At 40.7% G+C, this 25,587-nt stretch overlaps 5 protein-coding genes and 1 long non-coding RNA gene across 19 annotated transcripts; 3 read left to right on the top strand and 3 right to left on the bottom strand.

The window, feature by feature from the left end:
- Positions 1-98: 98 nt before the first annotated feature.
- LOC105685538 (pre-mRNA-processing-splicing factor 8) lies at positions 99-11,368 on the bottom strand. Of its 2 annotated transcripts, none has more exons than XM_012399717.3 (23): positions 11,045-11,368; positions 10,279-10,534; positions 9,970-10,138; positions 9,719-9,883; positions 9,418-9,633; positions 8,806-9,144; positions 8,461-8,566; positions 7,635-8,163; positions 7,326-7,552; positions 6,926-7,252; positions 6,625-6,831; positions 6,249-6,539; positions 5,651-6,031; positions 5,311-5,549; positions 5,080-5,226; positions 4,412-4,976; positions 3,991-4,317; positions 3,760-3,929; positions 3,542-3,689; positions 1,734-3,446; positions 1,414-1,617; positions 1,024-1,303; positions 99-938 (listed from the first exon to the last, which is right to left on the bottom strand). In XM_012399717.3, the coding sequence occupies exons 2-23, from the start codon at positions 10,496-10,498 to the stop codon at positions 784-786; spliced, it is 7,125 nt and encodes a 2,374-aa protein (XP_012255140.1). In that variant the 5' UTR covers positions 10,499-10,534; positions 11,045-11,368; the 3' UTR covers positions 99-783. The 2 variants fall into 2 exon arrangements, with proteins under 2 accessions (XP_012255140.1, XP_012255141.1); XM_012399718.3 differs by having other exon boundaries at positions 10,279-10,520.
- A 122-nt stretch (positions 11,369-11,490) lies between these two features.
- Positions 11,491-13,388, top strand: LOC105685540 (complement component 1 Q subcomponent-binding protein, mitochondrial). Its single transcript, XM_012399719.3, has 6 exons — positions 11,491-11,627; positions 11,722-11,942; positions 12,138-12,288; positions 12,489-12,691; positions 12,952-13,040; positions 13,133-13,388. The coding sequence occupies exons 2-6, from the start codon at positions 11,729-11,731 to the stop codon at positions 13,280-13,282; spliced, it is 807 nt and encodes a 268-aa protein (XP_012255142.1). The 5' UTR covers positions 11,491-11,627; positions 11,722-11,728; the 3' UTR covers positions 13,283-13,388.
- A 402-nt stretch (positions 13,389-13,790) lies between these two features.
- Positions 13,791-15,668, bottom strand: LOC105685585 (TP53-regulated inhibitor of apoptosis 1-like). Of its 11 annotated transcripts, none has more exons than XM_048653461.1 (3): positions 15,530-15,668; positions 14,679-14,849; positions 13,791-14,332 (listed from the first exon to the last, which is right to left on the bottom strand). In XM_048653461.1, exons 2-3 carry the CDS (start codon positions 14,823-14,825, stop codon positions 14,240-14,242), a joined length of 240 nt encoding a protein of 79 aa, XP_048509418.1. In that variant the 5' UTR covers positions 14,826-14,849; positions 15,530-15,668; the 3' UTR covers positions 13,791-14,239. The 11 variants fall into 11 exon arrangements, with proteins under 11 accessions (XP_048509418.1, XP_048509422.1, XP_048509417.1 ...); XM_048653465.1 differs by lacking the exon at positions 14,679-14,849 and adding an exon at positions 14,452-14,643 and having other exon boundaries at positions 15,530-15,655; XM_048653460.1 differs by having other exon boundaries at positions 15,502-15,639.
- Positions 15,669-15,901: 233 nt separating this feature from the next.
- Positions 15,902-18,422, top strand: LOC105685583 (coiled-coil domain-containing protein 158-like). The gene is made up of 3 exons (XM_020852007.2): positions 15,902-17,497; positions 17,894-17,953; positions 18,041-18,422. The coding sequence occupies exons 1-3, from the start codon at positions 16,319-16,321 to the stop codon at positions 18,353-18,355; spliced, it is 1,554 nt and encodes a 517-aa protein (XP_020707666.2). The 5' UTR covers positions 15,902-16,318; the 3' UTR covers positions 18,356-18,422.
- Positions 18,370-22,063, bottom strand: LOC105685584 (E3 ubiquitin-protein ligase RNF25). Of its 3 annotated transcripts, XM_012399825.3 has the most exons (7): positions 21,680-22,063; positions 21,515-21,586; positions 21,207-21,447; positions 20,848-21,066; positions 20,459-20,773; positions 20,153-20,361; positions 18,370-20,047 (listed from the first exon to the last, which is right to left on the bottom strand). In XM_012399825.3, the coding sequence occupies exons 1-6, from the start codon at positions 21,703-21,705 to the stop codon at positions 20,185-20,187; spliced, it is 1,050 nt and encodes a 349-aa protein (XP_012255248.1). In that variant the 5' UTR covers positions 21,706-22,063; the 3' UTR covers positions 18,370-20,047; positions 20,153-20,184. The 3 variants fall into 3 exon arrangements, with proteins under 3 accessions (XP_012255248.1, XP_048509406.1, XP_012255249.1); XM_048653449.1 differs by having other exon boundaries at positions 18,370-20,361; XM_012399826.3 differs by having other exon boundaries at positions 18,370-20,358.
- Positions 22,064-22,154: 91 nt separating this feature from the next.
- LOC125500418 lies at positions 22,155-23,255 on the top strand. The gene is made up of 2 exons (XR_007277799.1): positions 22,155-22,387; positions 22,478-23,255. It is a non-coding gene; the product is annotated as an uncharacterized LOC125500418 (long non-coding RNA).
- The last annotated feature ends 2,332 nt before the right edge of the window (positions 23,256-25,587 follow it).

Raw genomic sequence — 25,587 nt, 5'->3', positions numbered from 1 at the left:
ATTCGACACCTTGGATTGCGAATGGTTTACGCACGATTAGTGTATAAAAAGTGACAATGAGTGCACGAATCGCTAAAATTTTTTACAGATCATAAGTACTCGCTCGCAAAGCAAGAATCTGGTCAGTTTTTTAAATTTGATTTTATTTCGTTCAAAAAGTATAATACAACACAAGCGACGTGCCGCGTATCGAGTGATTAAATTCAAGTCCACGTGTAAAATATAATGTATTTCGATATTTGTATGGCTTTCGTCAGTTAGCCGTCGCACTCGCTTCTCGCGGGCTGCGTTACGCGGCGATGTGGTACGCCAAGTGTGTTTGATGTTGACCCTCCTAGTGGCCACGACTCGACGCGACGCGCTTGGCCACTAGGAGGGTCAACATCAAACACACTTGGCGTACATTCTGCCGTTGGTCCACGAAAATAAAAATTCTCCTTACATGCCAAAATTGTACGTAATTTAGCCGATGTGAATCCATGCGAGAAATAATTACCTTTTCCAACTATTTATATCTAGAAATACCGGGCTTCTCTGCCTTTTTTCAGTTTTCGACACGTTTCAACAATCGACCTACGTTATCGATTCCAATATGGAGCGGAATATTCGAACACATCTTGGCATTTCATTTCAGGGAAACGATCCACGACCTTGTATTTCCGTTGGAGTTTCGGCGTCTAGCTTCGAATGCGGCTTGGTTACTTTCCAGCACTTTCTGCCACTCTTAGTGCCATCTGAGCGAATTTACATCGTCGAGAACGACGTCGAGTATCAGGTGTCATTTTACGAATACATATCTTCTCTGTCCGCACCTACTCCGTCGCCATCTTCTAGACTTGAGAAATTGAGGAAATGGGCAGGCCGGTGAACCTCGTGATAGAATTCTTTGGGGTTAGCCAGCTGCAACTCGTATTTCATATTTGGGTCATGCCTCACACCTGCAAACGAATCGGTATATAATCATCGCGTCAAAGGTTGGCTAATTATGAAATTCGACGTAAGATCTTCATCAACTGAACCCACCCATGAAGTTGTAGTTCCAAGAGCCTTGGCTAGGCACCATAAAGAAACCCAGGAAGCGGTCGGATAACAGCATTTGTACTTTTTCATAATGACTGGGGAGATATCCCTTGGGGTTATTTCCCTTGTCGGTATTTTGTTTGCCCCATTCGAAACCACTAGGCGTGAGCTTATACGCGGTAAGGGAGCAGGATCCAGGTGTGAAACTGCAAGTAATGACGATGGTTTTTTCTCCGTCCCACCCGGAATTCTCTGCCATTACCCTTGCATGGGTCGAAATGTCCTGAAACATATGTTACCTCTGAATGTTGATCGGTCTCGGCTGTTGGATTGAGAACATTCCAAGGACTGTTGGATTTTTCTCTACATCGAGAGCTAATAGTAAAGACATACTTGTGGAGACAACTGCGGTAGTTCGTTTGGCTGGGTGTGTATCCATCCCAGGGGTTCCATTTCCTTGAGGTATTGATGATTTGGTAATGAACTCGGTAGGTGCACGGTTTGATGAGTTCCCCACTGAGGAGCCATTACTATACACCTGATTTCTTTGACCTGGGGATTGTCTGGTGGACTGATACCGTACAAATACCCCGCGATCTGTACAAACGTTATAATATCAGAGACCGTACGAAACATGCCCACAGTTCGGTCGTCACGACTACGTTCAGAAATAACATTAATTTACATTAGAAATAATAAGATTCGGTTCTCACCTGAGCCCGTAAATCGGAGATGGTGACAAATTTCTTGAGCACATTCTTTGGCAAGATGTAGGTGTAGCCGGTTTCCTTGATGTCGTCGGATGAAACATAGATGTGGTTCGTTCGTAAGTGAAGATTGGTGGCGGATATAGCTCTGACTCGCCATTCGGTTTTAGAACTGAATGTTTGAGTTTCGTAATTCGACGTAGTAGCAGTAATGATTTCGTCACCGTGCTTGTTCACGGTTCTCGTGGTTGTTGCTGTGAGTTGAGATTGCTCTTTGGTCTGTTTCTCGATCTCCGCTATTTGTTGTCTCTGCGCGGACGGTGCACTAATCTCCATACCAAGGATAATATCACGGATTTCAGATTGCGTGAGCGACGCAACGTTAACGTTGTTCTTTTTGCCGTAGTCGGCCAAGATCAAATCTTTGAGCTGTACCTCCACTTTGATCCACTCGTCATCGGTAAGAGAAGGCCAAATATGGTGCGGTTCGGTTATTGTCGTTTTATCGGGCTTCAGAACAACCTTTGTTCTCTCGGTATTTACATGCAATGCTCTCAGGATGAGAATCAGACGTGAAAATGCCGTGTACGATGAAATGGTTTTTAACCAATCATCGTAAAGATTGAAAAGGACCATTTGCGGTTCTGTGGCTTTCAAAATAAGATCACCAAACTTTTCAACTTTAAGACAGGCTTGGAACGGAAGCTGCAGCTCCGATCCCTTGATCACAATGTTAGGGAAATCGAGTAAATGAACCTCGAGCGGATCCAGCATACCCTTTCTCGTTACTATGATTTGCTTCGGTTGTTCTTCGACAGGCAGAGACCGAATCAGAGCTGCAACCTCTTCGGCGGTCTTCCATTTGGCAAGCTGTCCCAAACGTTTTTGACCAGCCCAAACCGAAGTATGAATGATTTTGAGGAAAAGCTGTCCGGTTCGAGGATTGAAGATAAATATCGCACCGTTTATAGGTTTCGTAGTCAAGTTACCCTCGAATGTTTTGTGTATGGTCACTCGATACACGTTTGTGTCGTCGACGAACCAAATAATCTGATTAGAGAAAAGTTCGCCATAGTTCTGGGAGGACAGGTAAGGCTCCGTGGGTTCGGATGAGTAAAGTTGAAGAGCCTTTCTAATCCGTTCTCTCAACACGTACAGAGCAGGATTAGCTTTCATTATCTTTGCCATTGCCTGTTGTATCAACGGTTTACACCCCGGAAACCAATTGCCATAGGCACTGTGCAAGTTATAAGCCAAATCGATCGCGATTAACAAACCAGTTGGCGAAGGGTAAATCGACATGTTATCCGTTGTGTAATCCAAGAACTTGGCTCGGGCGTATCTCTCGATATCATGAGAATCGTAATCACCCCATCTCAACTGAACGTCGATCCAGTATTTCTGAGTTGTAGTATTATCCATCATATCTTTTGAATCGGCTAATAAAGATGGTCTGGAGACATTCCATTTGTACGCCGAGAAGAGCAATATATCCGCGCAAGAAGAATTCATCTTGTATGACTTTCTGGGATGAATAGTTTCCTTCTGCACGGTTTCGATTTCCAGTGCATCCAGTTCCTGATCGAATACCTGGCACAAGTCCATCACAATCGATTCGTGCACTTTTTGCCACAAGTGAGCTCGGAATATTTGGATCAGGGAAATTTTCAAAGTAGGGATTTTACCGTGCATGAAGATTCCCGTCAGATCCAGTTGCACCTAAAAGGCCAACAAAAATAACGAGATCAAGCCGCTTGCCTGGATTTAAAATCTGTCACGCTCAAATACTGTTAGAATAGCAGTTTCTTTCGTACCTGAAATCCGACATACACGTTAGCTCGGTTGATAGTTGGGGACCACCAAAGGGTGAAGCGACGATTCGGGATTTGATTCAACCCAGATCTCTGTGCATTGGTCAATTTTTTGTACTTCATCGACTCTTCAAATCCAGATGCTTTCTCCCTAAAATAGGTTGGAGAATGAAGCGATTCTACTGATTCGCCTCTGAACAAAGAAAATGCAAATTACTTACCAAAACAAACCCTCCCAGGTGGGGAAATACGTTCCCTTGAAGAGCGTGTGCTCGAGAATCCCTTCTACACCACCCAGAGCTTGGATCATGTCAGTTCTGTAGTTATTCAAATTCCATAATTTACCATCGTGACGTTGGTGGGTCCACCAGAACGGATTTTGTTTCAGTACCTGTAATATATGCTCGGTCAGGCATCAAGTCTTGTCGTTTTACAGCCGTTGAATCAATTACCTGATATTGCTTGAATTCAGTTCGTATTCTCCATCCTTTGTCATAGGCTAGAGTGTGTCTGTCTTTTTGGAAGAGGGTGTTTATTCTGGGGATACCGCGATCCCAGCTATCTTCGAGATCCTCAAGAGTCAGTCGACGATTCTGTGCATTAGCCTCTTGCCGCTTCAACGCATACTCGGCCCAGACACGTTGAGAATCTATGAATTCGGATTCCCACGGTTGAATGTATCGGTATAAGTTGGGAATCAATTGATCCTCGTCGTGACTCATACCAGAGCGAAAATGCGTAATCCCAACATCGGTCTGTTTTGACCATCGCAGATCGGACTGGCGGAAAAAGAAAGAAAAGAAAACATTCGATAACGCGGAGTTTTAATTAAACAATTGTAATATGCACGCGTTCAACTTGTTCCCATATTACCTGCGGGATAAGTACGTGGCCCATGGATAACATGCCAAGTCCTCCCAGTTCTTTGGGAGTATAGAAGACGACCGGAGGGAATCGGGAAGGCATTTTGGAATTCAACCCAATCTTGATTCTAGTCTGAATTTTGTTTTCGCATTTGACCAAGAGGTCCAGGAGTTCCTGAGTATTGACAACTGCTTCCCGGAAGTAAGTCATCAATCCAATGAGTGCTGTATTCCACTTGTTGACAATCTTCGTGAATGTAGTTGAACCAGATGCCATGAGAATTTGTCTCACTCTGTTGTGGAATCTCTGCAGACTTTCGTCATCTACTCTCAAGAAACATTGCGCTGTTCTTTCCTTTGTAATCTCATTTTGCAAATTCCACACACCGTCTCTATGTGTGAATTCTTCGTGCGTTGTTCTGCATTTGGGCAAAATACGACACTCGAAGCCACTCATATTGAATAATAAATTAGGATTATCCTTGCTGTACACGCTGACGAAACTATTCTCCCACTGGATCGTCGTTGTCGAGCGAGGTAGCCGATTCTTGATGTCCCAAAATACAGCTCGACCACTGATCGGGTGAATCGAAAAAGAAAAAAAAAAATAATCACTCATTGAAGATATGTTGGGATAAGACAACTACGAACACAACTTATTGCAGTAATAAAACTCACAGGTTTACGTCGTGTTTCATCAAACGCATACGAGCATCACGTGGCCAGCATTTTTTATTGTTGTAGCCAACAATGTTTTCATTATTCGGATCGGGATGTTCGGTCAGGTATCGTTGAATTAGATCTCTAGCCTCTTCAGCGGTGAATCTATTGCGAGAGATCTCTTAGATTGCAAAAGAAAAGTAGTTAGCACCGCGAATGTGCACTTACAATCAACCGATAAGAATTTACCTGAGGAACAAATGAATCCTGTCTACGTATCTGCAGAACAAACGAATAGGATGAGCAGTCTCGGATGCTACATCTTGGAATGTTAGGAAATCATTTGGCATCTGCGGAGGCCCGGCCATCTCGCTTGCTCTTTGCAATCCCAGCACCAGCAAGTCCAATACCAACCCGTAATATTGGGCTATAAAAGAAGCGAACTGTAGACCTCTGATTATACCATAACTGTTGGTGTGGTTCATATCCTGAAAATTTGCAAAATCATTTTTGATTAAGATGACGAACGGATTCGATGCTAATATTCAAATGCTCACATTTCATTGATTCTCCGGGTAGAGCAATTTACCTTGTAATTTATGACAACGTTGTTTTTGGCCGTCATGTAATCAGCAATATTGTGATCAACGATGAGCCTGAGGAGTCTGTTGAGCAATGTCAGATCAATTTTTTCGTAGAGCTTTTCAAACTTTGACTCAAGTAGGACGTTGCACTCGCCTTCGCTGACATCCCAGACATCTTGTAGATTATTGATACCCTGACACCACTTATAAACCAAAAGCGGCGGAGGTTCGGTATCTGAGGGTTTTACCCATGGCGGAAAGAGCCTACGTTTGTCCGCCTCGTACCATAAGTACTGATCCAAATACGCATCCGTAATCTTCTCTAAGGGCTCTACGTCGTACACAGGAATAAGATGGCTGTACAGATCCATAAACTCGATTCCCACCTAAGATCAGGCAAGTCGATCGATAAAATATATTATTCTTCAAGTTCGAATGAATATCTCTTAATTGAATGTGCCTAACCAAAAAGGTACATGAAGATGTTTATTATATACCCAGAGTTCAAACCGATATCAACCCTTGAACTAACTCTTATTGTAAAAAAAGTATTAAAGATTCGCCCTCTCAATGTCAAGCGATAAAACGTGTAGATATTCTTACCTCCTTGAAGGCTCTTTGGGTTAGGAGATGACGTTTGATCCTGGATAATGCCTCGTGAGGATTGTCATACGCTTGTTCAATCAGACCCAGTTCTTCTCGCTGGCTTTGATTTAATCTCGATTTCACGCTGTAAGCTTCCTTCAATCGTTCTAGAGCCAAAATCAATAGTTTTGTATCGTGTTTGTACGACAGAGGTGGAAATGGTATTGGTGCAAATCTGCGAGACTCCAACCAATGAACCGTCGTAGTGTAAATCGCGACAGCTTCCTCCGGTGAAATATAAGGTCCGTCCTAAAGGTAATTCATATTCCATAGTATCAGAGTTCAACGGGCTCGGTCGATGGAAGTAACAAGAGATTAATTTCGAAGCACTCACTTTCAAATAATTATGTTGCCGCTCCTGTTCCGCCTTGAGATAAAGTCGAGTCAAGCGTCCCAAATTCTTTTTACACACCGTTTTGTCAACAGTTGCGCCACGCCGGATACGCTCGCGATTGTAATGCGCAGTGTTAGTCCACCAGTCAGCTTTCATTTTGACATAGCGAAGTATCATATTCTCAATTGGTATCGGGAGCCCTGGTACCTGTTACAAAATTTCTTAGAATCCAAATAACCAATTGCCAATAAGTCTGTTGAAATAATTTCAACCCGATAATGAATATTCACACGCTACTGACCTTCCACGGAATGTTGGCTTTCCAGCATCTCCAGGCTTCGCTGAGATGCTGTAGAATAGTCCTTGCTTTGTTTTGTTTGATACCTTCCGGCATCATATCAACTATATCGTGCATCACCGAGGCTCTCAACTCAAGATCAAAGTGAGACTCGACTCGTTGTTTAGTGACAGTTTTTGCCACCCCTTTGGAGTGTCGACCTTCGAATTGCCTCGACAATAGATTCCCAAGCCATCGTTCCAACAATGGTGTAATTCCACGCATGAAAAACAACCACACTCGCCAACCAGGAGCCCAGAACCCACATCCTGGTCCTTTCCCTACCGGACCCTGCGATGGTAAACGCGTTACGGTGAACAAGTTCAGAATGAACAAAGAATCGAGAATTAGATCGATAACCTACGGTATTGAATCTGTAGTAGATGAGATGTTTCAAGTCTTTGCACATTCTTATCTGTCTCATGAGTTTGTACTTATATCGATACATCCCGGTGAGCTGTCCGACGTGAGCAAAAATATATTGCAACCCGTCGGCGAGTTGGAAAGCATCTACGTTGTTCAATCGGTATTGAACGTGGGAATCGATGATTAATTTCGTCAACCGAAGAATTTCCCGACACAGATGGAATGCTACAAGTTATATCAAACATTAATATGACAGGACTTGATCGGTTCTTCGTTGTATATGGAAAAAGTCCTTATCAGCACTCACCATTACCAAAACGGGACTTCTTTCTCTCTTTGGTGGTCAGAGTTTTGACTGGTTTCAAATTGAAATTGTAATCAAGGTGCAAGTAATTCAGATTCTTTCTATGAATCAGTAGGTTCAGCATGTTATATCCTTGTCTGCAAACTTGAAGGCCAGCTTCCACCCAGTCGATAGTTGTAGTTTGAAAAAACTTTGTCGATTTAAAAGACCTGAATAAGTAGCGTTTTTTCTGTGGCTTGGGTGGCCTGTGTTTCAAGGCATTCAGTACAAAATACTTGAGAAGTTTTTGATAGCTGACGCGAACTTTCACCGGCTGACCAGGCGGACAATGTTCGCGGTACCAAGATTTCACTAGTGGAATGTCTATAGCTCGTCGAGTTCTACCAGAGCGAGTGTTGAAAGGGCGTGGAGCCCACAATAGTGCGATGCCATTTGCCGTGTTGTCGGTATACAGAGGAGTTTCCTGCAGAAAAGGCTGAACTTCTTCGGGAAGCACAAAATCTTCATCTTCGTCGATTTGAGGTTCCATTGTCTATGAAAAAAAGAGAAAAAAAAAAAAAAACAGAGATTCCTCATTATCATTTGTATTGTATTGAAATATTAGTTCGAACATTGCATTCGTACCCGATTTTGAACGATTCAAATCTGTGTCGTCATTTTGGAAACTGCGATAGCCATAGTTGGGCTAACGCAGGGCAAAAATCACCATTAATCTCCGAGCACTGGTAAATCAACAACTCACCAACCGAGATATTGATATATACTCACTCGGCGAAGCAAATATTGTCAAGCTTTTCACAATACACAATTCTAAAATTTGAAATCATACCTTCAGAGAATTACGATGTGAGATCGGGTTGATCAGAGGATCAAAGTAAAAGGCAGGTAAATCAGGATCCTCAGTCTTAATATACACTACATTGGGAGCGTGGTACCTGCAAGAGCACAATATTCAACAGTCCTAATAATGATAAGCATTGCGGTACATAAAAATTTGTCCGTGATTTCAGCAGTCACCTTCTCGACTGCATGAAGACAACGAATAACAATCACTGAATATTCTACCACACGGCCAGTAAGAGCACATATATCCTTCATATTGTCTTAAAACTCGTGTGGATACCATGAAATAATTGGGGATGTCAGATTATAATCTACCATGTTACATACTCACCATGAGAGATGCACGAAGTGTGGCATGTTGTTGTATAAATACGGAAACGCAATCCGGTATTCTGTACGAATTGGTTGCCTGATGATTATTTTGTTTATATCATTAAACTCGTTCCAGTCCTCGTCGGCTGCGTTGGAATCCTTGACTAGTGGTTCAAACTTCGGACCCCCAGGTATAGCCATATTCAATGCTTTCGCGGTAAAAAATGACTTTGGGTCAAAGAGGTAGAAGAAGTTTTGATCGACCAAATCGGTCAATAATTGATTTGCCAGTCGATACAACGTGGCCATTTGTGGGAGGGATAAATTCCATTTGCGATATGTAGACCCGTTGACGTGTCTGAAAATAAGAGAATCAAGAGACAAGTGAATATTTGTGCCATTCGAGGAATCTGGGAAGTTGGATATTTTGGTTTTTTTTTTTTTCAGATTAGCGTTTAATCCGATCACAGCGCTCCGCTATACTTTGTCTCGGACAAGCAAACGACAACACTGTAACCGTCAGACCACATGACTGACTGATTTCAGGACCCCTACGCGATTCATCATTAAACAAATAACTCCATAATAATTTTTCTGAGGAATTTTCAAATGATCAAATGTCAGTACATACTTCGTCCCAACCAAAGGTTTGTGTTCGTAAAACCAAGATGCAACAGATTCGTCTTCCTCCGAATCTAGCTCTATTTGTATAGCTTCTAAGGGCTCCACGTCCAGTACATTGTCGGCATAATCCAGAGGAGGCTCTTCGTCATCGAATGGTGGGAATCGCATTCTCTTAAAATGCCTACGATCTCTTTTTTCGCGTCTCATCATGATCCACATGGTACTGAAACAAAGATAATACAGTAAAAATTTTACACAGCCAGCGCTTTTTACGGACCATCATAATTTGATATTGCAAACTCACTTACCCCCATTGAGCAATATAGACTGGTTCAATAACCCATGGGATTTCATTGACAAAGGTTATGGCTCCTGTGATATGATACAGCACTTTAACATCTCGAATTTGCTCCCATGGCATGGGCATATTCTCCAATAACTTCATTACAGCATGTGGCATGTATTTCAGGGCTCTATAATTGAAAAAAATGAAAAGAACTGACGGTGCACAACAATCCTAAAATCAAAATTTAAGCAGGTATGCCTTTGTATTTCTCACCCCAAATATACACGCTTGTCATGTCTATACTTCCTGCTGCTCATGTCTCCGTGGTCTCTGATGATTTTTCTGATATGTTCTGGGGGCATATCTTCTTTTTGTGCATCGACGAACCCAAACTTACGTTTTTCCGCAAAACGTTTCGACTGCAATTGCTGCCATTTTTGGGCTAAAATTGACGGTATTTAGAAGACTGTGATGGTTAGAAAAAGTTGGCTTTTGCTATTCATAGGAAAGAACAACTCTATGGGGAAAACTCCGACGTAGAGTTACTTTCCTGCGGATAGACACATTCCAAAAAATATCAACCTTTTTCTTGCAATTTGTCTTCAGAAATCACATCTGGCTGTTTCGGAAGCTGAGGCAATGGAGGTCCAGCCATGGCGTGCATGTGGGCATGATGTGCCGCCTGAGCATGAGCTGCTGCCTGTGCGTGGGCTTGGGCAGCTGCAAGCTGAGCGTGAGCCTGCTGCTGGGCCATCATAGTAGCCCATGGGTTAGGCCCCAATAGGTAAGGGGGAATGGACATCTTTGGGCTACACTTGACCAAACTGTAACATGAATACTACATTTCCTTTATTAGATTGTAGTGTACAAATTGGAGGAAAGTGGAATAAAGAGATGAAGGCATATACTATGTATAGAAAGGTGTTATTTGATGCAAGTCTATCACAGTGGTGATGCTGGAAATTACAAAGGTTTGTACAGGCAAGATATGCAAGGTTACGCGTTTTCGGTTGCAAACTTTATCGGAAATTCAAAACTGGCAGATGCCTAAGAGAACAAATAAAGGCGAGCACAGAGAATTTGTGTTCAAGTGTATTGACTATAAGTTGAGTTAGACATTTTTCAATCTTTGCTTATGGTCATCCAGACCAGCCGATGACTTGAAGCAAAAACGGCGCTTTTTCTCATAAAATTCTAATAATTGATCTAGAAGCAGAAGCCAAATTTGGATGTACAATAGTTTGACTTCACAAACACCGAAAAATTTTTGCCAACGTTAATTTACTAGGGGAGAAGCTGGAATCATCCATAAAGCCATTTTGAAATAGGAAGCCTGATGAAATTTTACCTTTTCTTCGGGACTGGGGCGTTTCGAATTTTTTTAGGACATGACGTATATGATTCTTACTGCATTTACAGCAAGATCAACTCCGCAATATATCACTCTAAAAGTATTTTGAAGAAATATCCCGAAACCTACGTCTAGACGCTGACACGCCGGATACGAACAGGAACTGCAAGCAACGGCACACGAAAAAAGTTTAGTCAATTCTCGAACTCGGATGCGTTCGTTCACCCAGGTGCCGGTGGCATTTGATTCGACCTGCACTTTTTCTAGAACACTTCGACTTAATTCGTAATATTAGTGATCTCTCATTCATACATCAAATCTGGTCAATGAGCTTCGAGAACTACAATTGTCACAAATAAAAAGAAATATTTGAGGTATTTTCAAGATAAGGCTCTAAATCTGCGCATGCCTAGACAAAAGTGTACGACATCCGGTACAGAAAATATGTACCCGTTTTGTATGTGTTTTGTATGTATACCTATACCTGATACATGAACAGTATGCCTCCGTGCATGAACGTGCCCCTTGTGCGTGACTAAAATCTTTTTGGATCCGTATCCAACTTGACTCACAGACCTTCGTAAGTACAGAGAACGGAGAGCGACCGTCGCCCGAGTTACGGCCTTATAATTGAATACATTCAACTTAATCTTGATTTTAAACTTGTGGTATAGAAACAAAATGAACGGAATAGTCAGAAATGCATTGAGGGTTTCGGCTTTCAAAGGATTCACACAGTCTGCAGTTTCGGGACGAGTTGCAAGGAGGGAGTTCACGCGGCCGATGTGGAACATGTGCAACCGGCGAAAGGATATCACGCCTCTGGCAAGCTACAAACTACAAAATCCGATCGAATTTTGCAGCTGCGGATGCAACAGAAGAGTGCACACCAAAGGTTTGGTTACTACCACCCCCTTGACCCTTATTACATTTTTACCGGGGAATATCTCAATTTCTCAATTCTACTTCACCAGTCGATCATTTTTCCAAAACTGTTCTCTAACAGATGAGGCTGCATAGGTCGTTTTCGATGCGACAGCAATTGAAATTTCATGTATATCATTTACCAAATTTGAGTCTTTCACTACAGCGGAGAAGGAGTTGGTGCAATTCCTGGCAGAGGAAATAGTAGCGGAGAAGAAAGCCCAGAAAATGAAGACCATTCCAACTGAACTCGATGGATTTAAAATTTCACTTGACGGTGCTGAAGTTTCCCTCACCAAAAAAATTGGGGAGGAAAGGTATCCATTAAGATTCTTGTAACATAATGACACTATGATTTTATAATCCCTTCATTGGTCTCCTAAAAATACAATCCCCTTTAGTAAGGTCTAGTTTATAGATTGCTAGAAGAATCAAACTTTTATTAATTTTTATCAATTCAAACGTGTATTAATATCAAATCAGTTTTTTGGTACTCATCGAATTGATAACATTTCAGCATATCCATAAACTTCAATGTAAATCACACCGTCGATTCAGAATCAGAGCCAGACATCGATCCACAAGATGACAAGCAAGAGTTTGGAGAAATGAAAAGCAAACCAAACTTTGAAATAGATGTAGTACGAGGTAATCACACTCTTGGCTTCACATGCTCCTTTAATAACGAACCTCAAGCAAGTGGTGCCGACGATGGTTACAGTGAGTTTTCTATTTATACCTTCCGAATTCTGGTAGCTCCAAAGTGTTGAGTACAGATTGACAGACCTCTTGTCACTTTGATAATTTACCTTTGGGATACTAAATCGCTACTATCGACACTGTCTGTTGACAAGTTTCATGGATTCAGACTAGTCGAAGCATATCAACAATCAATTTTAATCATTCACAAAATGTAGCCTGATGTAAATTATGACAAATGTATGATGTCACTGAAAAGGGATTCACCTTCTTTCTTGTAGATGATATCTTTGGCATTGACGAAATAACTTTATATGAGGGTGAACACAGTGAGAAGATCTATGCTGTAGCTGGTGACGTAGTGGATGGTGTAAGTATACTGCAACATACTACTTCTTACCAAGAAGACGACAGTTGGACTTCTAAAGTTATGCTGAGTTGTCTTTGAATTTAAATTTCCAGTACCTGTACGATCTTCTGATGAATTATCTTGAAGAGAAAGGAATCTCAAATGAATTTGCGGAGAAATTGATCGAGCTGAGTACAGTCTACGAGCACACCGCCTACATCAGTTTGCTAGAAGGACTCTCCAAGTTTACCTCCGGAAAGTAGTTACCGTGATACTCTATTTTCCACCTACGTATTACTGTACACTTATGAACAGAATCATGCTGTATAGTTTTAGATCGCCATAATAAATAATTCTCAAAAATTTGAATTAGTTATACGACCATCCTTTTTATAACCTGTAAAACAAAGCTAAACTGCGAGCTTTTCATCTTGTGCCTTTTTCAGTCTGATAATTGGATTATGCTGTGCAAGCTGAATTCTGCGGAATTAACCACAAACTCCTATTCCTGTGTTACCATCCATTATGTACACATACATGTCATAAACTCAATTAATCAGGTTCATACCTACCCTTGTGGTAGTCGTTCTATCGATAACTGGTATCAGACATCAATTTCCGACTTTTGAGCAATACCTTTTAATAGCACTGTAAAGTAAATGGAGAACCTTGAACATACTCAAACCCAACAGCTATGTTACCTAAGTAAACAATTTCGGAATTTTCTCCCAATGTAGGCAGATATGGTTTGTTAATTGATTGATTTGTCCATTTGAAATGATAAAATCAGTTTTTGAATTTTATTGCTCCCTAAATTGATTGAATTTACTACGAACAGCAGAAGGTACTCTTTATTATTGAACCATGAGTGAGGCGATCCAAAATAAAAGACTTTGTTGTTGACGATCATTTGCTTAAGTCATTCTGATGTGGCAGCATAAAATATCATGCGAACTCATAAAAATAATACCGTTCCTATTCAAGTAAAATCCTCACGCAAATCAATAGCCTGTTTTACATCCGAATTTCACCTCGTATGTGCTTGTGTTACTGAAGACTTACAATGGCTGCATGGAAACATTATTCTTTCTAATTGTGATATAACTGTAGTCGGAAGTTTGCCATGTTAGTACCGGCATTGCAACAGATGTGAAAAAGATACATGACTAACACATTATAGTTGGTATCCACGGAGATACCCACATTTTACCCGTCGTTCGTCAACTACGGGGTGGAACTGATTTTTCCTGATCCGTACCAAGATGATTAACCTCAACATCTTTCACCTCAATGTGCTGTTCCTTCATTGCTTTCTGAAACATATACAAATTTTTTTGTCGATCGGTTGTAATAACAGGATCCAACTGTCACTCTTATGTCAAGTTGCAAGACAAAATTGAGTTTCAATTGTAACTTGACATTTTTTTTTCACCTCACTCACCGCCACACACTCTTTATAAACTGTGAGCAGGGTGGAGCACATCGAATCATTGTTGTCTCCCTTGAGATATCGTTCCGAGAACCAATAATTAAAACAAGCGTCGTATTTCTGTTTTAATTCACTGCATGCTTCCATGCTGACCGACTGGTGGCTCTTGGCACGATGGGTGGTACTTGTGAAAATCTATATTAAAATGTTAAAAGGAGAAAACAAATTACCTTGACACATTGCTGGTACACTTTGAACATGGGGGCACACATGGAGTCGTTGGTGTCACCTTTCAGGAATTTCTCAGCAAACCACAAATGGAAACACGAGTCGTATTGCTTCTTGAACTCATTGCACGTCTCGCCAATACTGTTCATAGGTATGTGATATTTCGTCTACTTCTGAAAGCAGACCCAACAGACTCCAAAACAGTACTTCCACAGTCCTTGGCATGCTTTCAATAGTTCCTTCGAGAAACTGCTCTGTTCAAACTCAAAGTTGTATCACACATATCAGAAAGTTTACAGTTGATCGACCCTTGAATGCATGCCATTAGGTATTGTTACAGTTTGTCGTATATTTCATGGTAGCAGTGCACATATTGATCGTGAACTCCTCATTTCAATAATCGAAATATCTTCAGCAAACAAGACTCACGAGTACTTCAAATTATTTTTGAAGCCTGATTCAAAGTTTCGAAGAAACCATTCAAATCTGGCATCTCGTGGAACTAATCACGTCAGTAATTTAAATCACACTAATGATAGTGAATCAAACATATCAACGGGTAATCGATGCTCAACATCGGAATATTTAAGTGACTAATTTTTACAGATGCATAAGATTTAATTATGAATGGGAAATGCTTGCCTGTATGAAAAAAATGATGCCACAGGTAAACGGTACCTTGGAAGAAGTATTTGTACAATGCTCGCGATCAAGCCTCCAGAAAAATTAATATCAAACCGAAAATTTCGCTTTGATATTATCACAGATAGTCCAATATTTTTCAGTTCTACTTCAGTCAACGTCACTCACTGATATTATACATACAATGTATACCAATGGTCACAGTCCTTACATCAGCAATAGACCACGAAGGGAGCAACGAAGCTAGTACAATGAAGATTGAAGCCACGACTATTTATGCAGCGCGGTCAATTCCAACCATATTCCAACCAACACAACAACGGAAAATTGTAGAGTGACATTATTGTTATCATCTACGGTGGTAGACGATCGCTGCCATCATGGTTATCATCGGTGTTTTTGGTGTTGTTGGTATAATTGATGCTGCTGCTTTGCTAATTGATGATGTGATATCACCTATTCTGAATGGTGATATTAGGAAAATAATCACTGATATGTATACATATATCAGTGGAAATAATCCAACCAGTGAGTCTAACGCTCAACCTACGTCGATTATTGAGAAGCGATCGATAGTTAGAAACTTAAAGCATAGTATGTATACAATGTATGAGGAAGACGAATCTCCGGCTAGAAATCGCTTTGTTAAGCCTTCGTCTTCGGCTCAGACAGGGGACTCTAAAAATATCTCCGGTAGTTGAAAACCAAATTTTCTTGAATGTTTATTGTGCGGGAGAACAGGTCACGACGCCAATCATTGTTTCGCGTTACAAAAACGTCCGTTTATGTATACATGGTCTATGTATGGTCTAAGGTCAGAAAGGCACATTCCCATATGGCACTTTGTAATTGGTGTATTTTCATTATCAGTTGAATGAATTTCTTCACCAAATGTCACGCGTGTCGAAGACTGCCGATTTCTTCCAATTTCAAATATTGTAATGATAATTGGATCTCACTCATAAATTCCCAAGGATAGAACTTGAGTAGTCGATGAACGATGGATAGTTGCTCAGATATATCAAGGTATGATCTGGATTCCATACCATCTACTGATACCCTTCATTTAATGACAGACGAATTCCGACATCGGCATGTCTTTACTCCAGACTCCTCGACTACAGAGTTGTCACAGCGTGTTACCACATTAGAATTGGAGAATGAGAGTTTACGAGTGGAATTAGCAAATTTGCGCGTAGAATTGAATGCAAAAATAGCAGCCAATCAAGGACTTAAAGATAAAATCACAGAGCTGTATATTGAAGTTCAAGAAAATCATCAGGAGAGGATTAAGCTTGAGAACGTTGTAAAGAATGCCAAGGACCAAGCCACTGCTGCCGAGAGCATGAGAAAATGGTATACCGCACAAATCCATAGCGTATATGCGAGTAAAAATACCGAGGTTGAGACTTATAAGGAATTGGTAAATGAAAAAAATAAAATGGCTTTTCTCCTCACCACACGATACCAGCAATCTAATGCAGAATTTTTTGATCTGACCAAAAAGTTTCAAAAGGAAAGACAGCAGCTTAAGGGAGAAATAGAAATACTCAAAATCAAGAGTGCTCAATACTGTGGGGCGTCGACTATATCATGTAGCTCTCAGGCTCATTTGTCTTCTGATTTGACTACCAAATTGGAAACAACCGAAACCCAGCTACGCGATACCACAGTGGAGTTGCAAACTTTGAAACAACATCTCCTTAGCATAGAAGTTGCCAAGGCATCGTTGGAAACTACACTAGCAAAGCATAAGGAGTTAATTTCAGCGATGAAAATAAATCTGGAAAAATGTGAGATGGAAAAGGATGAGCACAAGAATCATCTAAACATTGCACAAATTGAAATAAGCCAGTTAAAATCTGAAAACGTCGTCTTACAGTCAACTCTCTTGTGTTCTAATCGGGAACATAATCAAGTAGAAAGTGCTATAGTTCAGCTCAAGTCTCGGTTGAATAAAATGATTGTGCAACATAGATTGCTGAAATCTAAGAATGCCGAATTGGAGTCAAAGGTCAGTTTGTTGGAAGAAATTCAAAATGAGAACCAAACTTTAAGGTCTCGTTCCTTTGAGGCAAATCGCTCGATGTTCAAAAAACTTAGAGAGACCCAACGGAAAATCAAATTCTTGGAAGAACAACTCGGGGAAGCGGATAAAAGAAAGCACTTATCCCAGATGGTAACGAATCATTGAAAGAGTTATTCCTAATCATCACATGCTGATCTTCACACTTGATTTGTTTATCACTTTTTCAACCCTTATATCTATTGCAGCAATAGCGGTTCATTGCGTTTGCTACGTTTTTTTATTCCAGTGGTAAATTCTGACAGTACATTCAATCTCAATCGAATGAGTCATACTTTTTTTGGACAAGGTATTTTGTTGGGTATATTGTCGCATGGTGGATTTAGAGTTTACATTTTTACTGTCGAACTAATCAACAATTGTGCAATCTTGATTTTCGTTGACTTTAAAATTACCCAAACACTAACAGTGCTGCAGCTTTTAAAGCATTTTTCATCACATATCTCGAATTGAACTAGAATATTGTGATATATCTACTGTATTTTGCAGCGGACCAAAACCGATGCTTCACTACAACAATGTCTCAGGCGAGCTCTCCATAGAAACAAGGTGAACCAATCGATCATATTCTCATCATCTAATTTATAAACTTTGACCCATACCGCCGGACAAATTGACCACTTTATCGTCTTCTAGGAGCTCGCAGGAAGACTGAAATCGATGACAATAACCAATACTTTGGAAGAGAGTATTGACGAGGGTTACGGAGATGGATGTGCTCAGAGCATAGCTATGGATTTTCCTTCGCCAGCACCACTCAACCCACGATTAATGCGGACTATATCGCACGTCTTGACAAATAGCGATAACCTTCTCAGTCCTTTGCAAATTGGGTTGGACGAACTGTGTCGAAAATTGAAAAGTTCAGAAGGGAGAGAGTACACGAAATTGCTGGGTTCTAGTCCAATGTCCCCAGCTTCTCCGCAGAATAATTCAAGATCGGTGGCCTGATTCAAACACAGATCTAAGATTAATATATTAAACCATATATTTACCAAATACAGATGTTGCACAGTAATCCAGCATTTTTTTATGGATTACCGCAATTCCTAAAGCTAGTTAATTACACCGCAGAATGATTTTGCTTGGAATTCTAGGTTTCACTCTTAGTCTAATTGACGAGTCGAAACTCATATTAGCCTTTAATATGACATAACAATGGTCTATGCAAAACCTGATAGATCTGAATTACACAGGAGTCAATTTGTGTAATCAACATCTTCACTCTATTACCGATAGACATACAAGTAGGAAATATTCATATTCGGCTGGAAAAAACGACAACTGAACAATTGACAGAAGAAACAATCTATTATGAATTAAAAGTCATAACATAACCAGCCGCAAATCGTAGTCGATTGATAGTTTTGGGTAGATTGGGGTGTGCTTAGCAATTGACATTTGAATATCGTCCTCTGCTTGCATAGTCGGCCTAATGAACAACAGTCGCATGGATGGTTATCGGGAGTGATTAAACGGCAAAGTATTATTCATGAAGCAGGTATGTGCCTCGTTGCTACGTTGACAAATATGTTGGTGACCAAAATCTATGCATAATATTGAATGGTGTTTCTGCTAAATCAATGCTTTCGCTCGTTTAATTATTTATCTTGAATGGACCTACGTGCGGAATCATCACCACTACCGATTGCTGGACTAAACATATTCTTGTGACGAAGATTGTACAATGCTTAACAGACGTAGATAAGCACCTACGATATCATCTCAACACTTGAGTCTTCGTCCTTACCCTACGTCTTTACCTAGAGTTAATGTGTACGATCAACGCTTACTGGAATGATGTGACAAACATCTTTACCACTAATTTGGCAACATTTCTGACACGGCATGTAATATGGGAGTTGTTTATTCACCTTGCATGGCATCTGAACGTTTTTTTTAATACTAAAGTTCATGGCATAAATCAATTATAGAATTTTGTTGAAATCACCGCAAGCTGCCGACTTAATGCTCTAATCCTGTATAGTTGTAACAGATTGTAAAACAAAGTCGAATTAGCCATTTATAGTTCTCTAAAAACGTGTCGTCACCACTTTGACTGAACATCGCATGACAGTAGTAATAAAAAGAAATTAAAAGTGTACAAAGTACTACAGCCAAACACGACTGTCCTTATCGATGACTAATTGTGGTTTGATCAACTAAGCTTCTCAACCGCTAATTGTTTGCCCCAGGTACACTTGGACAGAAAATTATATCTGTGCATGGGTAAACTACGTTTGAGCTATACAATGTCATGCAATTGGTGTGATATTATAATCATTTCTTGGTAAAAGATAAATTTGAGGAATGGCGTGAGTCAAGTGACATTTGAAATTCAACCCAAAGCTAGTCCTCAAAGCTCTTCAATCTCTTCAAACTTACCATATCAGCCCTTTGACTATTGTACAAAACTGTTCAACATGTGAACTTTTGCTAGGCTGCCAGCGACCGACGCTATGATTATTGCTTTGGCTTGTATGAAATGCAGCAAGTTGATTAGGAAATACAATTCTGTGCAAGCGTTGAATGAATCGAATGGCTCGAGCTGGTCGCAAATTGTAGGTGCAATCCACAGAAGTTCAAACATATCCCATTTTATATACCGTTACGATAGGAATGCTGCTTGAGAACACCTATAACCTAATCACAAGAAGACAATTGAAAATATGACAGCTAAAGTGAATTACATTGACGAGTAAACTGCGAATGCTTATTGTGGTGTGTTTGTTTAGTGGCGAGATATACCAGGCAGTGCTGAGATTGTCACGAGCCCATTGTCATCTGGGAGTAGGCTCTGCTTGCCTCACTCTGTCGAAATACCGACGATACTGTGCTCGTCCTCGTCCCCTCTTACGGTGGCCATGATTATTATATCTCTGATGATTCCCATGATGCGACTGTCGAGTTGGACATTGATTTGACTTGTGCTGTTCTGTGCATAGCTGGGAAGACTGCTATTTGAAACACAATTTAATATCACGCGAGTGGCAGGACTTTCAACAATTTCATACGTCCCAATTTTGAATTGCAAGACACAAAAAACATTCTCACCACTTGTGGCATCGTTGTCGATTCCTCTAGGCTATGTAACGTAGTAAGACTAGTACCGGGGGGACTGAGTTCCTCCGTAGCAGCAGCTGAATCTTCCTCTGTTCGTAAGAGCATCTTAACACCTTCAGCCTCGAGATCAATTATTCCTCCTCTTTGTTGTTGATGTGAAAATAAAGCAGCCATTTGACGTTGTAATTCTCTCAGTTCTGCAGTGACAGCAAAATCTTTGGCAGTTTCCACATCTAGCGGTGGCCGAGCCGTGCTCAAAATACCAACTTCGCATTTGATCGGCTCTCGGCAGACAGGACAAATAGCCTGTTACATAAGAAAAATAACATAACGCATAACGAGGATCGATGGATAGTGTTTGCCATGCCTGTAGAACCAACCTGGAACTTATTTTTAGGATCTTGTTGCCACTGCGGTACTTTTTCCTGTTCTTCTCTGTAGTGGCGCTCCGCAGCAGCGCAATGAGCTGCGAGACAATGAGAATGGAAGTGATGGTAGCATTCCGTCTTGGTGAATTGATCTCCTTCTCGGAATCCATATAGGCAAACGGCGCATTGGCCAGAGGGCAGGTTGCTACTAGTTAGATGCTCACGTACCAGCTATAATTTTTGTTTCATCATTTCAACTATAGTTTTGCAGCTATCAAAAATAACAATCGACTAGATTAATTAATCCCTCGGCATAAGAGTATGTCATTTTTTGTGAATGGGTTTTATATAATCAATATTCCCTATCTTACCTCGATAAGTTCAAACATGACCGGCTGTCCAACAAAGTCTTCACACTTAGCTTCGACATCGGATTGAATGAGGCGAACTGTATCTTCGTGCAAGCCTCTTGGATTTCTGAGCGTAACTTTTGGCGAAACGTCAGGGTAACCAGGAGGTAGATGTACAACTAGTCTAACACAGACATATTGGGACTGGGAATCTTCTCCTGTTGACGGAAACACTACGGTTTCGACGCACTCGGGCTCACCTCTGTAAAACGACAAAAAGTTCACCAATGTGAAACAGAGTGCTATATTGGAAGTTCTGGAGGTTATACTTTCGGTTCTCCTTGATATGAAGTTCGTGATCAAGAAGAATCGCCTTGAGAGCTTCAAGTTCGTCGGTTACCCTGAGGAGAAAAACGCAGGCATTTGCGTTAACCGTGAGTGACAGGATGGACGCAAACGTTCAATCTATTCGGATTAGAATCGTTATTCGATACCTTTCGTCTGTGCTTAGCTCAGCCATTCTTCTATCTAATAAATTGGATTTGCTTCACGATATTATTTAATTTTGTGTCAATGTTGAGTATGCCGGATACGGTATTTGGAGAATTTTTAGTCACTACAGACGTCTGCGGACGGTCGCTGAAGGGTTCGACAAAGAAATTGACATTCGAGAAAATCGGCGCGCTTGCCACTGCACTCGTTGTCTACACTCAACGCTGCACTGTACCGCACCGTTACTGCACCGATCAAATCCACAAAATCCGAATTCGTGACTGCACTACCCCGGAGCTAGAGATCCTTGTGTGCGGCGCCTCCAGCAGCAAGAGTTATTCATATGTATATCATACAACTCGGAAATGGTGCAGAGACAGACACAGTAAGATGATACTTCTTCTCCATCTTACAAAATGTGATTGGTCGATGGAGCTCAGATCAAGCCCTGCCCGATAGTGCCGTAATACAAATCTCGAGTCCATACATATGACATATTGCATCTCAGATCTCGGAATCAACAGGGCGCGGTCTTCAAAATAGTACGAAGCATTGATAGCTAATCTTCAGTCAACGTTGATAGAAAATCGAAACGGTTGTCCGACGTGCCGATCTTCCTTCCTGGTGCCGTTCGTCGTTGACCGTGAACATGACTAAAGCCAATACAACAATGAGTACAATTCAAGGCACCACAGCAAAGCGAGAGGAAGGTAGGCAAGGTGTTGTTTGAAAATATCAGTGTTTTTTATGAAAGATATAAGCATGATCTCTATTTTGGTTTTCTGTTATGTACACTGCAGGGATGCTCGAATCGAACGATCGTAGACCAACTCATTGTCAGAGGAGAAGACTGCGGCCAGCCCTGCGGCGATGATGGTTGTACTGAAGGAAGAACTGCCGCTTCTGCTTCAACTTGAAGATTTGATTGCAAAATTCGATGTTTACACCTTCGCAGAGGCTCATCAATCAAAGCGTGGATTCATATCGATCACAAAACACATATTATGGTCAGATTATCACATCTGATGAGATTTATCAATCAGACTGTTCAATTTATCGCTAATTTTACACTCTGACAAGCAGAAAAATTATGATATGCTATAGCTCTTAGCAGTAGTTCAATCAGATCGACTGGTCCTGTTTCTAAAGTCGAACTGCATAAAAATAAAAGTGCAAAGTATTTGGAATTTGACCATGAAGGGTTCCAAATTATATTATTTATGATTGTCTTATTTATTTTGGGTACAAGAATCAAATTTGACGAACGAATTTTTAAATTTGTAGCGAATTTTTCATTTTGGAAAGCAAAGAAATTGTTATCCTTAAGGTGCAATTTCATGGTGATGTTTGAAGCAGATTTTTAGCGATTTATGTGCGATGCTAAGTGAACTCGGTAGTAATAGCGTTCTTAGTAAATGATATATGAATAGCATAATTTTAGATACGAAGCTATGTACAGAGATATGGAATTCGAAGCGGTAGTAATATTGATAAAAATTTATTGGCTAATTATGATTAGTTTCATCACATGTGCTTTGCTAAAATAAATAAATAAAGGAATAACACATTCTAACCACAGATCACATTTACTATCATTTATATGCTGTAATCTCAAATTTTCCAGGCGCAATGCTGCACTTTGACGCTACAATTAATCTAAATGAGAGACTATAAATCCCATGAATTCTCTGAATTTTCTTTGATCTTGGAGGTTACCTGCGAGTGTCATTTGCGCGTGAAGCCACACACGTCAAGGTGAACGAGAGGACCATCAAAGTGCACCTATTCCAGAATTGTTCCCTACTTTTTCCTTGTTTTTTCGGTTTTTTTTAATTGATTTATCAATTACCGCATTTTTCCCTGGTCCTGGAAGAATTTTATGATATGCAATTAAATTTACACCATCCCAGATTCAATCCCAATTTTTTTATATTTTTTTCCATTTCTTTCTAATTTTTTCTAATTTTTTCTAATTTTTTCTAATTTTTTCTAATTTTTTCTGATTTTTCCTAATTTTTCCTAATTTTTTCCGATTTTTTCCGATTTTTTAATTAATTATTCAGATTATCCGCGCATTTCTCTGGGCGCCGCCATTTTCTCTAAGCTCCGCCCACCGCGAGTACAGCTAGCGCCATGTGGCGGATTTTCGGTGAACTAACCCCCGGAAAAACGCGAAAGTTTTGACCCTCCTTCAAGCGATCCCGGAAAAGTATTGACCTTATTTTCTCTGAGCTCCGCTTACCGCGAGTACAGCTAGCGCCATGTGGCGGAATTTTGGTGAACTAACCCCCCAAAAAATGCGAAAGTTTTGACCCTTCTTCAAGCAAAACCGGAAAAGTATTGACCCTTTTTCTGGCCGAAAAACGTGAAAGTTTTGACCCTTCTCCGAGCACAGTCGGAATAGTATTGACCCGTCTGAAATTATTGGGGCCCGGGGTGGTCAATACTTTTCCGGCTCTTCTACAAGAAGGGTCAAAACTTTCGCATTTTTCCGTGGGTTAGTTCACCGAAAATCCGCCACATGGCGCTAGCTGTACTCGCGATGGGCGAAGCTTGGAGAAATAGAGGTCAATACTTTTCCGGGATCGCTTGAAGGAGGGTCAAAACTTTCGCGTTTTTCCGGGGGTTAGTTCACCGAAAATCCGCCACATGGCGCTAGCTGTACTCGCGGTGGGCGGAGCTTAGAGAAAATGGCGGCGCCCAGAGAAATGCGCGGATAATCTGAATAATTAATTAAAAAATCGGAAAAAATCGGAAAAAATTAGGAAAAATTAGGAAAAATCAGAAAAAATTAGAAAAAATTAGAAAAAATTAGAAAAAATTAGAAAGAAATGGAAAAAAATATAAAAAAATTGGGATTGAATCTGGGATGGTGTAAATTTAATTGCATATCATAAAATTCTTCCAGGACCAGGGAAAAATGCGGTAATTGATAAATCAATTAAAAAAAACCGAAAAAACAAGGAAAAAGTAGGGAACAATTCTGGAATAGGTGCACTTTGATGGTCCTCTCGTTCACCTTGACGTGTGTGGCTTCACGCGCAAATGACACTCGCAGGTAACCCCTCAGATCAGAGAAAATTAAGAGAATTCATGTGGTTTATAATCTCTATCGCATGACATTCGGTGACATGCACAAAGTGCAGCGTGCTCTACTCTCCTCCTCGAATCTTGAAAGATTTCCTAGAAGGTCGTACAGAACACAAGGAGTGCATTTTCGGTTTGCCCCGACCCTAACAGGTGAGCTTAGAAAAGATTCACTGGTCAGTTGAGAGATGAGGATCTGGTTTTTCTTTTTGCCGATGTGATTCTCTTCACTCTGATGCCGTTTTCAGGTTACCTACATCTCGGAGGCCTCCGTACAGCTCTGTGCAACATGGTGCAACTATTTATTGGCCCGGGCCAAGTAAGGAAATTCTATTCCACCCGTAAAAGACACGAATCAAACAGGACTCATACCAGATGCTGCCGGTAACTTCCAAGAGGATCAATTTTAGGCTGGAATCATCCCGCACAAAGACCCGACAAGGAGTGGACCCGTAGGCCCTTACTTTCAATCAAAACGTCTGGAATTATACAAGTAACTATTCCAATATCTCTTTCGTTAGTATCGATCCACCTGTTATAATCTGATACTTTCATCCTCTGTAATGAGCAGGTTCGAGAAGTTTTTGTTTAGACAATAGACTGGGACTCTTCGGACAAGAATTGTTGAGGCTCAGGCAAACACCAAAGTACAACAAGTGTAAACACCTGAGCAAAGAGGATGTGAAGGATAAAATTGAGGGGAGGAGAATCTTACTGCGTCAGATTTGAGGTAGGAGAAAGACGTTTAGCTGGCGATTCGACTTCAATTGTAAGATGATAACTGGGTTCATAATATTGTAATATTGAAACGAACATTATACAT

The sequence above is a fragment of the Athalia rosae genome, chromosome 3 (genome assembly GCF_917208135.1).
Source record: "Athalia rosae chromosome 3, iyAthRosa1.1, whole genome shotgun sequence".
Classification (NCBI taxonomy): Eukaryota; Metazoa; Arthropoda; class Insecta; order Hymenoptera; family Athaliidae; genus Athalia; species Athalia rosae.
The sequence above is the reverse complement of the archived record's forward strand: the minus strand, read 5'-3'. Positions and strand labels throughout refer to the sequence as shown.

Coding starts and splice junctions, on each gene's coding strand:
- LOC105685538 (XM_012399717.3), bottom strand. CDS start 10,498: ATGTCCATTCCCCCTTACCTATTGGGGCCTAACCCATGGGCTACTATG. Junction 9,634..9,718: donor GTCTATATTGCTCAATGGGG/GTAAGTGAGTTT, acceptor TCTTTGTTTCAG/TACCATGTGGATCATGATGA. Junction 939..1,023: donor TTGGAACTACAACTTCATGG/GTGGGTTCAGTT, acceptor ATTCGTTTGCAG/GTGTGAGGCATGACCCAAAT.
- LOC105685585 (XM_048653461.1), bottom strand. CDS start 14,825: ATGAACAGTATTGGCGAGACGTGCAATGAGTTCAAGAAGCAATACGAC. Junction 14,333..14,678: donor TGTACCAGCAATGTGTCAAG/GTAATTTGTTTT, acceptor TATATGTTTCAG/AAAGCAATGAAGGAACAGCA.
- LOC105685583 (XM_020852007.2), top strand. CDS start 16,319: ATGGATAGTTGCTCAGATATATCAAGGTATGATCTGGATTCCATACCA. Junction 17,498..17,893: donor GAAAGCACTTATCCCAGATG/GTAACGAATCAT, acceptor TGTATTTTGCAG/CGGACCAAAACCGATGCTTC. Junction 17,954..18,040: donor GAGCTCTCCATAGAAACAAG/GTGAACCAATCG, acceptor ATCGTCTTCTAG/GAGCTCGCAGGAAGACTGAA.
- LOC105685584 (XM_048653449.1), bottom strand. CDS start 21,705: ATGGCTGAGCTAAGCACAGACGAAAG. Junction 20,774..20,847: donor ATCCTAAAAATAAGTTCCAG/GTTGGTTCTACA, acceptor CTTATGTAACAG/GCTATTTGTCCTGTCTGCCG. Junction 20,362..20,458: donor CGACAACGATGCCACAAGTG/GTGAGAATGTTT, acceptor TGTTTCAAATAG/CAGTCTTCCCAGCTATGCAC.
- LOC105685540 (XM_012399719.3), top strand. CDS start 11,729: ATGAACGGAATAGTCAGAAATGCATTGAGGGTTTCGGCTTTCAAAGGA. Junction 11,943..12,137: donor CAGAAGAGTGCACACCAAAG/GTTTGGTTACTA, acceptor CTTTCACTACAG/CGGAGAAGGAGTTGGTGCAA. Junction 13,041..13,132: donor CTGGTGACGTAGTGGATGGT/GTAAGTATACTG, acceptor TTAAATTTCCAG/TACCTGTACGATCTTCTGAT.